The following is a 14,505-nucleotide window of genomic DNA, read 5'->3' as shown; positions in this document are numbered from 1 at the left end:
GGTGGCAGGCAGGGGAGAAGGTGGGCAGCCAGGCTGGGAGGGACCCACTGGGCTGGGCCTGGGGGGTGTAGGTAGAAAGTGTGACTGGGATCGCCCCCCCCCCCCCCACCCCAGCTCCTCTGTTGGCAGGTGGTTCTGCGCCTTGTATTTGGGGCACAGTGCTGGGTCGGGGGAAAAGTTCTAGTCTCAGAGCCCCTCTCAGGTATTGGCGCCGACCCCTGACTTGCTTTTAGGCAGCGTGGGGATGAAGCAGGGCATTCCTGTCACAGCCTGTGTCCCTGAGGTTTTAGTCTCCATGTCACTCACCAGCAGTGGTGTTTTAGTTGTAACTGGGCCATGTAGGAGCGTGTTTAGGGTGGTAGAGATTTGTGACTGTGCTTGTTCCCTTTGGGACGGGGTTGGGGGGTGTTGGTGTCCTCGCTCCCTGCCGGCACGTCTGACAGAACAGTCTGCCCTGTGTGCACAGTCTGCGACGGGGCCAAAGTGTCCCCCAGGCCTCCCCCAGAAAATCCTCACCAGCTGGGCCTGCTCAGGGCTCCCCCGCCCCAGGGCCCACTTCTGTGACCAGGGCAGCTGGGGCAGGCGTCATCAGATACTGGCGGTGACCCAGGGGATCCGAACGTCTGCCCTCACCATCTCCTCCCCCCCAGCTGCGGCGGAGCCCCATCAAGAAAGTCCGCAAGTCCCTGGCTCTGGACATCGTGGATGAGGACGTGAAGCTGATGATGTCCACACTGCCAAAGCCTCTGTCCTTGGTAAGGGGTCTGGGAGAGAAGTGACCTGGGGGGGCCGCCCCTACTCCCCCGCAGATGCAGAGGGCTGCACGGATGGCGTCTCTCAGGCCTTCTGCCTCTGGAGCCCTGGAGTGTGAGGACCTGGAGGTGGAGTCGTGTGCCAGGCTCAGCAGGAAGGGGGCTGGAGGGGAAGGGGGAGTGGGGCACCCACCCCTGGCTTCAGTCCAGGCAGCCCTGCTTTGTCTTTCACAGAAGGGTTTATTTGGCAGGAGGTGATTGCTAGAATATGCTTGACAACTGGTTTCTGGGTCCCCAGTGCCTTCCTTTGTATTCTTGCAGGGGTGACCCCATATGTCTCAGGTGATCAGGGCACCTTAGCCCTGGTGTGGGCACTGCCACTTCCCAACCGACATCAGGAAGGGGGCTGCTGCTTTCACGGGGTCCGGGCCCCAGGAACAGTGCCACACTGTTGATCCTTGCAGCGGACCCTGTGGGCCCTTCTTTTTTTGTTTGTTTGTTTTTTTGTCTTTTTGCTATTCCTTTGGCCGCTCTTGCGGCATATGGAGATTCCCAGGCTAGGGGTCTAATTGGAACTGTAGCCACCGGCCTACACCAGAGCCACAGCAACGCGGGATCCGAGCCGCGTCTGCAACCTACACCACAGCTCACGGCAACGCCAGATCGTTAACCCACTGAGCAAGGGCAGGGACCGAACCCGCAACCTCATGGTTCCTAGTTGGATTCGTTAGCCACTGTGCCACGACGGGAACTCCTGTGGGCCCTTCTTTCACTGGCTCCAGGTAGAGATAAGGCTGTGGTGATGCTCAGGAGGCAAAGGGTTGCCTGACCAGAGCCTGTCTGGTCCACCTGCCGGTACGCCTCCTGCTGTCGCAGGCCTTGCAGAGAAGCCTCGCTCTGGCCAGGCATCCAGCCATGCTGGAGACCTAGTGCCTTCCAGCCTGACCTGCAGCCTGCATCTCCTCGGGCGAGTTACATAATTAGCAGAAGGAAAACTAGGGCAAGTGCTTAAGAGCACAGGAGGTAGAGTGGGGCCGGGACAAGTCCTGACACTGCACCTGGTCCCTGGGATCTCAGGCACCTGAGCCTCAGGATCTTGCCTGTAATAAGGGCACCGTGCCCAGCAGACTATGAGGAGGGTAAAGCTGAGCAGAGGGGGAGGTTGGACGGACCTGGGGCTGCTTTGTGCAGTTCCCTGTGAGTGCTGTTGACGAAGGTGCCTCTGGGTATTTCTGGTCCTAGGATGAAGCACCCTCATCTCATCAGCATGGGATGAGGAACCAGCATTGTTGGGCATTTACTAAGTGTCAGGCTCTGAAGCAGGCACTTTACAGCTATTTCCTGCTTGATCTTTACATGAACTCCCATCTGGAGGAGGAAACTGGCTTAGCACAAAGTTAATGTCCTGCCCAAGATCTTGACAGCCTGCAGGTGGTGGTGCTGGGACGTGCCTGTGGGTTCCTTTTCTCCTTCCCACGAAGAGTTCGTGGCAGAATGATGAGCTTTTGACTTGATTTTGGTTTCAGCCAACCAACATCCCACCAAGCTCCTCTGGCTTCACCCCAGACAGCAGCCTGCTCAACGAGGGCTTCCTGCAAGCCAAGCCTGAGAAGCCGGCAGCGCAGAAGTCCCGCGGCCACTTTCCAGCTCCTGCCCCTGTGAGTGCATCCGCCTCGGGGCCTTGCTCTGCGCCTGTGGGTCTTTGCACAGGCTCTGCCTCGCCTGAGGCTCTTCTGTGGCTTTGCTGCCTGATTAACGCAGGCCTCACATCTCTGTCCAGACGCCCCCGCTCAGGGAACCTGTGTACTGGAGGCCTTCCGTCCACAAAGCCCCTCCTTCATGATGTGGCCTCACTCATAATCGAGTCGTTGTCTCTGTGACTTTTGTCCTTGAAGGGGGGTTGGGGGGGATGCCCTGCCTGCTCCTCTCAGCATCTGCAGGTGTCAACCTCTCTGTTCCTCACCAGCCTGCGTGGCTGTAGCTTTTCCTCAAGTAGAAGCTGGTGCCGCATGGCACCAGCTCTGCCTCTGTGTGACTTCCCCAGGTCCACCAGAAAGGGGGGAGGCGAGCACAGAAAGACTTTTGGCTTCTATGGAGTTCCTGTTGTGACTCAGGGGGTTAAGAGCCTGATATGGTGTCTGTGAAGATGTGAGTTCGATCTCTAGCCTCGCTCAGTGGGTTAAGGATCCAACATTGCTACCAATTGTGGTGTAGGTGGCAGACATGGCTCAGACCCGTGTGGCTGTGGCTGTGGTGTAGGCCGGCAGCTGCAACTCCTGTTCAACCCCTAGCCTGGGAACCTCCATGTGCTGCAGGTGCAGCCCTAACAAGAAAAAAAAAAAAGACTTGTGGCTTCTAGAGGAAGGGAGGGTCATAGAAATGTCCCCACCTCTCCCTGGCCAGGTCGCCAGGCTCCCCTGGGAGTGTCCGCTGCCCCTACCTAGAGGTAACCTTCTTGCCTCCTCCCAGATGACCAGCGCCTGGAAGACGGTGGCCTGTGGGGGGACCAGGGACCAGCTCTTCATGCAGGAGAAAGCCCGGCAGCTCCTGGGTCGTGTGAAGCCCAGCCACACCTCTCGGACCCTCATCTTGTCCTAGGGACTTGGCCGTCACAAGCCTGTTCTCATGTTTACAGGGGGCTGGGGGGCCAAGGTAGGGCCGTGAATTTGAGACTCACTCAGATGACCGCCTGCAGGGAGCCTTCTGCCGCCAGCCCCTCCCCAGACTGCTCAGGTGGAGACAGAGCAGGGCCGCCCCCTGTCCTGTCTCCGAGTCCGGCTGCAGCTGCGGGCGGTTCCTGGTGCTAACAGAACAAAGCCCCACCTCTGAGCTGGCCTGTCCTCCCCACCAGTGCACAGGGAGCCTCGTTAGCTTCACTCCAGCCCTGGTCAGGCCTGACCTCATCTCAGACCTCTGCTTAGGACAGGGGACGTGGCCAGCATTTCCTTCAACCTGTTGGTACATTTATTTTCTTGAAAGAATAAAATTGCCTTTCTCTTGTGCTCTGGACCCCACCTTCCTCCTCAAACAGTTGAGCCTGGTTTGATCCTGGCTGTGTCCTGGTTCCTCTCCTCTTTCCACCTCCCTCCTGCAGCCCATGTGGCCGAGCTGGACGCTCCAGGCTGTCCCATGGCTGGGCCATGCCTCCTTCATACCCCATGCCTTTGCTGATCTCTCAGCCTGGATCCCCCCTCCCCACTTCCCTCCCCTGCTGACCTGCAGAGACCCAGGCACTGTCACTGACTGCTCCCCGCAGGGCTGTCAGCACCGATAGGGGACCATGCCCTGTGGTGAGGGTGAGGGCCAGGTGCCTTTATCTCTAGGGGTGGTACCATGACTCTGTACCCATATCAGATTCAGATGGGGGTGCCCTGGGACCACTTGCGCACCCCCCACCCCCTATTCCCGACAGAGTTCATCACAAGTTCCTGGGGGTGATTTGAAGTGAACAGTCCTGCAACCCAACAGGGCTTCTGCCCAGCGCCCTGCTCCCCAGGTCCTACCCACCCACCTTGAGGGCTTATTTCTGGGGCTCTTCCATGCTGCACCCCCACCCCCACCCCAAGGGTTGGTTGCAGTTGCAGTAACTGCAGACCTGCTAGCTTGCCCTGGAGCTGTTCTCTGCTTTGTGCATGAGGTGAACACGCACCCAGGGGCCCTCCAGTTCCTTCCCCTTCCTGGGTGAGGCGTGGATCTGGTGCTGAGGGTACAAGAGCCAAAAAAAGGAAAACTCCGCCAACCTACCTCACCTTCAGACAACCTTGCTCTCATGGAGCTTAGACTAAAGAGGGGAGGTGGACTGTACACCAACCAATCTATGCAGAAGATGCCAAAGGTAGTAGGGCATTGAGGGAAGACAAGGGAGTAATAGCACGAGGACTGGCCGTCTATTAGGAGGTAGGAGGAGGTTTGAGAAGATTTGTTGTGGACGGAGAGGGAAGAGCCCACTTGGGAGGGGTTACTGGTGCTACTGCCTCAGTGCTGAGGGTCCTGCTGTGGTTTGACCATGAGTTTGGGGCCCCAGTGCCCCAGCGGGGCCTGCAGCCTTGGGCAACTTGGCATCTGCACTGGTCCAGAGCCTGGTGTTTTCCAGGACAGTGCGATAAGCTAGAGGGAATTAGCAAGCAAGGGGCTGAGGTGCCCCGGCGAGGAACGGATGGATAGTATGGTATTCCTACTTTTAATTTGAGCTGTTTATGTTTTTCAGTTAGGTTTCTGGTACTTTCAGGAAAAAGTCTGGGCTAGTAAATAAAGCCTTTGTAATGATGGTGCAACCCTATCACCACCTGGTGGCCACAAGTGTGTTTGCTGCTACAGGTAAAGTGGGCCCTAGACGTTCCTTGAAGGTCTTGGTAGGTGCTTGAAGCATTTTTTCTGATTTTCAGGCTCTTTCTTCAGCATTCACATCAAGCAGTTGTCTGGCCTTTGCTTGAACACCCCCGCTGATGGGGAGGAGTGACTGCTATTCAGTAACCAGGTCCACCGTTGGGCAGCAATTGTGAGGACGCAGTTCTTTATCCAGAGAAAGACATGCCCCCCTTGTACTGAGCCAAAGAAAGCTGATTGGCAGGAGAAAGATGCTCAGGGACAGGAGGTTAGGCCAGGGTTAACTCGGAGTGTGGTTCCCTGAATGAACCCCTTTCTCCACAGACCCCCGTGTGCGTCAGTTCCGTGTTCCAGCTATTTCCAGAGAACACCAAGGCTCTGATTCAGCAATGACGGTGATTTAAGCCCCTCTAAGATGGATTTTATGTTTCTACACTTGGTCAGATGTGTTTAAAAGCAGTTAAAGCTGAGTTTTGCTATAAGTTGGGAATCAGACTTCACTGATGCAGGCCTGTGGGCTCAGCTGGTCAGGATGAAGGTGTTTTACTTGTATATTGTCTAGAGCCGACCTGGAGGTATGTAGGTTACAGCACATAATGAACAAAACAGTCTAGCAAGGGCAGGTGCCCAAGCCTGAGTCTCAGATGCCCTTCAGAGAGGCTTGGTTGGGGCATGTCTGTCCCCTCCCTGAGAGCAGCAGGCCTGGTACCCAGCAGGTGCTAATTAGTGTCCCATCCTGCTTTGATATGATGTGGCAGAGAGAAAGGCTTGGGGCAGCTTGGACAGGGGGGTGGGGAGGCTTTTTAGTGTTGGTTCCTAGCTTAATTCTTTGGTCAGGAAGCATCACCTGTGTGGTTTCATATTTTTGAAATTTGTCGAAACTTGCTTTTATGGTAAAGCATATGATCAATTCTGTCAGTGTTTCTTTTTCTTTTTCTTTCTTTTTTTTGTCTTTTTGCCTTTTCTTGGGCCGCTCCCACGGCATATGGAGGTTCCCAGGCTAGGGGTGGAATCGGAGCTGTAGCCACCAGCCTACACTAGAGCCACAGCCACGTGGGACCCGAGCCGCATCTGCGACCCACACCACAGCTCACAGCAATGCCGGATCATTAACCCACTGAGCAAGGGCAGGGATTGAACCCAAAACCTCATGGTTCCTAGTCAGATTCGTCAACCACTGCGCCACAGTAGGAACTCCCAGTGTTTCTTTTAGATCAAAAAAGAGTGTGAGGTCTGTAGGCGTTGGGGGCAGTGTCCCATTTTTGTCCTCTATTAATCCTGTTGTCCAAATATCCAATATCCTGGGTTTGTTTTGTGTGTGTGTGTGTGTGTTAGGGCCACACCCATGGCATATGAAAGTTCCCAGGCTAGGGGTCAAATCAGAGCTGCAGCTATCAGCCTACACCACAGCCACAGCCACAGCAACACCAGTCTGAGCTGGGTCTGCAACCTATACCACAGCTCATGGCAATGCCAGATCCTTAACCCACTGAGGGAGGCTAGGAATCAAACCCATATCCATATGGATCCTAGTCAGGTTTATTACCTCTGAGGCATTACGGGAACTATGTGTGTGGTTTTGTTTTTTTTTTTTTTTTTTTTCTTGGTCTGCTTTTTTCTGGACCCAGAGTAGCCAACCCCCAAACAACACATGTTAAGAATCTTGTTTGGGGGGAAAAAAAAAAAAAAGAACCTTGTTTGAAGCCATTAAGTATTGGAGTGGTTTGTTACACAGGATTAACATGGCCATAACCACTGGCTGATGAGAAAGGTAGGTTGTGTTAGCTGGAGAGGAAAATGAACAATGCACCATGGGCTCAACAGGGTGGAGGAGGAACTTCAGAGACTCAGAACTTTGTTGGAAATGAGAGGGAGGAAGGATTCTAGAACCCAGGGTCTCTGTGACAATGTCTGTATCTTGACTGTTGCCTAGAACATCTGGCAAGCTTTGTGGGGCTCTCCTGGCAGCCGTGACTTTGGATCAGGAACACCTGGATGTGAATCCCAGCCTGGCTTTCTCCTGCTCTGAGCCTTGAAGTCCTGGGCGATAAACTGGGGGAAGCCTTCACCTTCCAGAGCTGTGGAAGGGCTTGGAGGGAACACTGGCACACGCTGGGGGCTCAGAAAACATGGGGTCTTAGGATGTTATTACAAAATGCTTCCTTGTTTCTTTCTTATGCACAATAACCCTGCAAAGGAGAAGTCTGTGTCCACGTTTCAGTGGATTGCTCTGAGCAGAAGTTACTAGAAAGTGGGCAAGTCAGAACTTGAGCCCAATCAAGACAGGCATTTCAGTGCCCTGTTCTCTGTAGTCGTCTGTTTCATAGTGATCAGCCAGGGCAGCAGTGGGGTGCAGTAGAGGAAGCATCTACCTGAGGTACAGGTTCAGTTTCTAAAGACTTTGCCTGGAAATTCAACATGGGACAGTACACAGATCCCAAGTGAATAGCTGGATGAATTTCAGGTGGACACATTCGGGTAACCAGTACTCAGATCCAGAAATAGTCCATGACCAGTACCACCATCCTGACCGCAAACACCATCAATGGTTTGTCTTTTTTTTTTTTTTTTTTTCCCCCTGCTTTTTAAGGCCACATCTGAGGCATGTGGAAGTTCTGGGCTAGGGGTCAAATCAGAGCACTACAGCCACAGCATCGTGGAATCCAAGCCTCATCTGTGACTTACACCACAGCTCACGGCAACACTGGGTCCTTAACCCACTGAGCAAGGCTGGGGATCAAACCCACGTCCTCACGGATCCTAGCTGGGCTCATTACCCCTGAGCCATGACGGGAACTCCCTTGCCATTTTCAAAAGCGTTGTGTGAACTGAATTTCGCTTTATGTGAGATTTACCTTGGTTTGACTGGGTAGTTAGGGTTCATTCTCATGACTGTGTCCCGTTGAGGGACTTTTCTGTACTGTAACTGGTACTCCTGAAGGACACGAGGAGTGTTTCCAGACTGGTGTTACAGAGTGCTGTTGTGGATAGCTCCCCTCGTTGAACTTGTGTACGTTTCTGGTTTATGCAAATTCAGGACTGGAATTAGGCCACTTACCACAAGGCTAGTTGTTAGCCTTGTGAACCAAGGCTAGTTATTTAGCTTCTCTGAGACTCACTTTTCCTAGCTGTATATTGGAAATAAAAATACTGTCCCCTCAGGGTTGTGGCTGGGACTTAGTATCTGTACGGCACCCGGCCCCGGGGGCAGTCATACCCATTCTCCCCCCGACCCTGGCTCTTTCCTCCTTTGCTGTGCCAGAGCCCCTCTGCCTGAGCACAGGGCTTTTCTGCCAGGCTCCCCCTTTGCCAGAAATCCTCCAAATGAACTTGGAAAGTTCACCTGCTGCCCGGGGCCAGTGGGGCTGCCAGTCCCTCGCTCCCAGCCCAGCATTAGCTTGCTGTGGTCACTGTCACTGCTAACAAGGGCTTTCATGATGGTCCCTGCTAGAGTCTGGCTTGCTGCAGATGTTCTCCTGGAGACAGGCCCAGCGGGGGCACGGAATGAGGAAGAGAGGGAACAGCTGGCTGAGATTCAGGAATTCAGAGCAGCATTCCTCTCTTGCCTGGTCTTTCCTCCAAATCTCCAGGTAGGACTTTTTCTTGTGTTTCTTTACTCCTCCTGGAACATGTTGAGCTGGGATGTGACAGTGAGAATGGGGCAAGTGGGGAGCTGGCTCAGGGGTGGACTCTGTTAAGACAGCTGATCTCTCTGTAATAGTAACCTGGAGCTGTGTGTTGAGAAGGATGCTGAAGGTATTGTCCAGGCTCAGGAAAGAATGCTACGATTGATGGGTTATGTCTGTTACAGGCATGGGAGGTGGTGGCAGTAGCTTACATGTCATGTACTTCCCATTATCTCTGACTGAAAAGTATTGGTTACTGTTGATTAGAATGGACATGAATCTGATTTAGAAATATGGCGAGTGAAATCCTTTCACATTTCTATGATTATTGATATATTTGGATTGATTTCTACCATTTAGTTTTGTGTTTTCTCTCTCTTATTCCTTTCTTCCCCTCTTTGTTAAATTTATAGTTTTTTGTAATCTCTGGGTCTCTCTTCTCTTGGCTTGTTTATTTCTCATTTTTGTTATTCATGTTTCTTTTCCTTCTGAACAATGGCCTCTACCAGCCTATTTTTATTTATTTATTTTTATTTTTTGCTCTTTAGGGCCACACCTGTGGCCTGTCGAGGTTCCCAGGCTAGGAGTCAAATCACAGCTGCAGCTGCTGACCTACACCACAGCCACAGCAACATGGGATCTGAGCCACATCTGCAACCTACACCGCAGCTCACAGCAATGCCAGATCCTTAACCCACTGAGGGAGGCCAGGGATCAAACCCGCATCCTCATGGATCCTAGTCTACAGAGAGAACTCTCACCCTGGCTTATCTTTATTTAGAAGTTCCCTTTTTAGCATTTTATATGCAACATTGATGATTCTCTCAGTTGATGACGTTTGTTTATATATTTTGTAAATTTGCTTGCTCATTGTTTTTTCTCTTACGACCATACATTTTCTCTTGGCTGGATGCCCCTGCTGTTGCTGTACTAGTAGTTAACGTTACTCAAGGGCTTCCTTTATTCTAGACAGTCCTACGTGTGTTAAATCCCGTAATTCTTCAGCCCATCCTGTGACCTCACTCACACTTACTCTGTGAGTGAGGACACAATGCCAGGCTGGTTAGCCAGCTGCCCCAGGTCCGTAGACGGTTGATGACAAGCCATCCTTGTGTCCGTCATGTGGCTCTTTGCTCTGTGAGTGTATAAATTTTTTGTTTTGAAATAATTGAAATTTATTAAAAAATTGCAAAGATAGCACCAAGAGTTCCCCTCTACCCTCCACCCGGCTCTCCCTAATGTTAACATCTTACAAGACCATGGTGCACTCAGCAAATCCAAGAAATACACATCAGTACAACACTACTAACAGCCACACAGGCTTTATTTATATTTTACCAGTTTTTCCACCAATATCTTTCTCTATTCCAGGGTCTAAATTTGAAATATTCCATAATATATATTTAAAACATTTATTGCATATAAATGTATAGTTATATATTTAAGACTGTTTTCATTAAAATGTATAATATATATATTTTAAATTTAAAAAGTATAGTTGGTATACAGTGTTGTATTTTTGGTATACAGCAAAGTGATTCATTGACTGTATATACATTTTTTTTTGGGAGGGCATGCCCTGTGGCATGTGCAAGTTAAAGGGCCAGGGTTAAAACCCACACCACAGCAGCCACCTGAGCCACAGCAGTGACAATGATGGGTCCTTAACCCACTGAGCCACCAGGGAACTCCTAAAAAACTTTATTACATATTATAATGTAATGTATGTAGTTTAGATAAAATATGTAATATTGTAGGATATATAAAATATACTATAGCTTAAAATGTAAGATATATTAATACATTTGAAATTATTTTTATTATGTAAGATTTCAGATTTTTATAAAAAGGGAATAGTAAAATAAATTTATGTAAAAATGGAGAGAATCATAAAATTTATACTTCACTCACCTTCAGTAATGACTAACTCATAACCGCTTGGTTGCATTCATACCTCAACCAAATTTCTTTTTTTTCCTGGTCCTGTTGGCCTATAGTTTGCAGATATATGCCTTAGATATCACTTTCTTATTTCTCCTGCTCCCTATATGGCAACTCTCTAGTCCATGCATTTTATTAACCATGGGGCTTCTAAGGCCAATACCCAGAGCTTCTCCTTCTTTTTCCAAGGAGAAATCTGTGGGGCTCTTTTTTTTTGATTTTTTGCCTTTTCAGGGCCACACCCTTGGCATATGGAGGTTCCCAGACCAGGGGTCGAATTGGAGCTGTAGCCACCAGCCTACATCACAGCCAAAGCAACATGGGATCCGACCCATGTCTGCGACCTACACCACAGTTCACGGCAACGCTGGATCTTTAACCCACTGAGCGAGGCCAGGAATCGAACCCACATCCACATGGATCCTAGTCGGGTTGGATCCCTGAGCCACGACGGGAACTCCAAGAAGTCTTTATGTAACACTGTAGAAAGTGTTGAAGGGGTCAGGACTGACAACATTACAAGAACTTGAAAAAAAACTTAGCAGTTAAGCTTTCTTCCTGGAAACTTTCAAAAGTTTTGTTTGCTGTTTTTAAAAAATATGTATTTTAATTTTTTTTACCAGATAATGCATTCATGTGTATTTATCTATAAAAGGTACTGTGGGTAGAATTTCTCTCTTCCCTGTCTGGCAGTCACTTAGGAAAGAGGGCCACAAACATTTCTGTAAGGGATTAGGCCATCAACACTGGGCTTTGTGGGCAGCCGCCTGTGCTGGTGAATCCTTGCAGAGAAACTGCGCATGCAAGCACATCCATGTTCACATCCTCTCCCAGAAATCTACAAAAATGGTGGCATGGACTTGGCTTTGATCAGTTAAGCCAGGCTTTGGCATATTATACCCTGCAGGCCAAATCCAGCCCATTATTGGTTTCTGTAGATAGTTTTGTTGAAACCTATGTTCATTGTCTGCATATTGCCTGTGGCTGCTGTCATGTTACCAGGGCAGAGCTGAGTAATTGTGACAGAGACCATATGTCTTGCAAAGCCTGAAATACTCACTGGCCCTTTAGAGAAAAAAATGTGCTGGCCTCTGACTTAAACAACATGTCTTAGCCTGTCCATGCCTTACAGAAACAGTGTCCTCACTTTTTCAGGGCAGCATACTATTTCATTACATGACTGCACCATAATTTCATCAAATGCTCCTAATGGATATTTAGATATTTCTGACCTTTTGCTGCTACAAATAATGCTGCAGTGAGTGTCCTTGTACTTACCTCGTTGTCCATGTGTATGACTATATTAACAGGATGAATTCCTAGAAGTGGAATTACCCCATTACATTGATAATTTTTATAGCTATTGTCAAATTGCTCTCCAACTTACATTTTCACCAATGTTATAAAAGTGCCCATTTTGTCCCACTTTTGCCAGCATAGTGTTGTTAAACCCATCTGTTAGGTGCGGGGTGGGGGGAGGGGGCGGGGGGGGGAAGCATCCTGGTGCAGTTTGCTTGTTACACCTTTTATTCTGGTGAGTTGCATCTCCTTTCATGAACTTAAGAGGCCTGCATCTCCCTTCTGTCGCTGGCGGTTTACTCTCCTGATCTGATGATCTTCTGGGGGGGTGGTCAGGGACAGGGTGTGGTCTCTCTCTGACTCTCTTGTGTCGCTTTCACAGACAAGATTTTGGGGAACAAAGGTCTTAAGGACAAACATGGGGTGGCAGTTTGTGCTATCGACATTCCAGCCATCCGGGTTGGGGAGCCAGGGGGACACTGCAGGGGCGTTTCTGTTCTGCTCTGAGCTTGGAAGGCTGACTTTCAGAGGCCTCAGGCTGTCTTCTTCCTCTGCCCTGCTTCTGTTGACACAGGCAGCCTCGTGCTCCTCCAGCTTCTTGATGGGGACCACGTGGCAGGCATTGTATTTGCAGCTGGCCATCTTTTTGGCTTTCTTGGGGTTCTTTCTCCTGCATGAAGCCAAGTGGTACTGAAATCTGCTAAGTGGGATTCGGTGGTGAGGGTTGTAGGGGCAAATTTCTAAGGCTTCTGGCTCCATGGGAAATAGTTCTTGAAGCAGAGTAGCTCGCTACTCTACTCTCAGAGTCAGAATGAAATGCCCTTCATGGAAAATCTCCTTGGTAAGAAGGATGGAGCAGTCGTCTGTGTCAGCACTGGCCCTTGGAACTCTGCAGGAGGTCTGAACAGCTCGTGCTCCCCCTACTCTTGAAGGAAGGACAAGGGGCTGTTAGGGGCAGCCGCCGGGAGGGCAGTCATCAAATGGCACGCGAGCTGGGAGGATGTAGTCCTCTCCACAAAGCAGATGCAAGAGACAGAAACCTCACTCGCCCCTCAGGGAGGTAAAGAAGGTGTGTGCCAGCCCGCCGCTGACTCTGAGTCACGCTGTGTGATGTCACCGACGGGTCACAATGGTCAGAGTGAGTCATCAGCAAAAAAAGGCTGCTGGTTGTCTATCACTTTCAACTAGGGGCACTCCATTCAAAGCTGTTGGTGGTGTGTCTATGGTCATTTACCTGTCTTTAAACTTACACATTTAATATAAATTCTGATTTATTTGGATTGACATCCACCATCTTATTTTTGGTTCTTTTTTTGTTTGTTTCTCTCTTTCCTTTTTTTAAATAAACATTAAAAAAAAAAAAAAAAACTTTTGCAGTTCCCATTGTGGCTCAGTGAGTTAAGAACCCCACGTAGTGTCTGTGAGGATTTGGCTTTGATCCCTGGCGCTGCTCAGTGGGTTAAGGATCCAGTGTTGCCACGAGCTGCAGTATAAGTCACAGATGTGCCTCAGACCCAGCGTTTTTGTGGCTGTGGTGTAGGCCAGCAGCTGCAGCTCCAATTCTACCACTAGCCTGGGAAGTCCTATATGCCACAGGAGGGGCGGTAAAAAGAAAATAAATACATAAAAATTAAAAGCTTTTTTTAAATTAAAAAAATCATTGCCATTTCTTTCACCATTTTGTAAGTTATGCACTGTAGAACTAATTGTTTAGTAATTTATAAATTAGAACATGTATAGATAACTTTTCAAGGTTTAAAGTTAATAGTAATATCTTTTTCCTTGATGACACAAGGCTTTTTCTTCCTTTACTCCCCTCCTGACTTATTGTTCCCTATATATTAAGCCTAACTTTAAAAAAACTTCACAAAACCGTATTGCTATTGCTATTGTATATTACTGAGGTTTGCTTGCACTTGTGCTCACATTTGCTTTTCTCTGCTTCTGCATCTCAGACTTACCACGTGGGATCACTTTGTTTCCACCGGAAGTTTAACTCTTAGAATTTCCTCCTGACAAACTGTTTTAGTTCCCTTTGTCTGAAAATGTCATTTCACTCTCATCCTTGAAATGCATTTTTTTTTTTTTTTTGGCTGTACCCCTGGCATTTGGAAGTGTCCGGGCCAGGGATCGAATCTGAGCCACAGCTGCTACCATGCTGGATCCTTAACCCACTGCATGGGGGGAGGGGAGGCTGGGGGAGGGAATTGAACCCGTGCCTCAGCAGCCACTTGAGCTGCTGCACAGACAAACCCTAGGTCCTTAACCTGATGCAATGCACCACAGTGGAAACTCCTTGAGTGGTATTTTTGCTGAGGGTAGTTGTGCTATTTTCTTTCTTCACATTAAAGTGGAGTCTAGTTTCTTCTGTGGTGGAGAATTCAGAATTTCAAAGTTACTCTTTTGAAGCTAATCCATCTCTTCATAGGTCTGTTTCAAAGAATCTATCTTTGGTCTTCCTACACTTTCACTATGTTGTCGACATATGGATTTCTTTTTACTTTTTTTTGTTGTTGTTGTTGGACCTCTGGAATCTATGGATTAGTGTCTTTCATTCATTT

The 14,505-nt window shown here is 49.3% G+C and overlaps 2 protein-coding genes across 2 annotated transcripts in view; one reads left to right on the top strand and one right to left on the bottom strand.

Moving 5' to 3' along the window:
* The window catches only part of MYBL2 (MYB proto-oncogene like 2), a 30,999-nt gene extending 27,245 nt beyond the window's left edge, over positions 1-3,754 (top strand). The window contains exons 12-14 of the mRNA XM_047771055.1: positions 651-755; positions 2,279-2,410; positions 3,222-3,754. Of these exons, the coding sequence (XP_047627011.1) occupies positions 651-755; positions 2,279-2,410; positions 3,222-3,350 (366 nt within the window). The 3' untranslated portion in view covers positions 3,351-3,754. The remainder of the gene's footprint in view (positions 1-650; positions 756-2,278; positions 2,411-3,221) is intronic.
* Positions 3,755-12,240: 8,486 nt separating this feature from the next.
* Positions 12,241-12,703, bottom strand: GTSF1L (gametocyte specific factor 1 like). The gene is given in 2 exon segments (XM_047770317.1): positions 12,241-12,285; positions 12,287-12,703. Coding segments are annotated over 2 exon segments (462 nt in total).
* Positions 12,704-14,505: the final 1,802 nt, after the last annotated feature.

This window comes from Phacochoerus africanus, chromosome 3 (assembly GCF_016906955.1).
Source record: "Phacochoerus africanus isolate WHEZ1 chromosome 3, ROS_Pafr_v1, whole genome shotgun sequence".
NCBI classification, from domain to species: Eukaryota; Metazoa; Chordata; class Mammalia; order Artiodactyla; family Suidae; genus Phacochoerus; species Phacochoerus africanus.
Note: the sequence above shows the minus strand (reverse complement) of the source record. Positions and strands in the feature narration are given on the sequence as shown.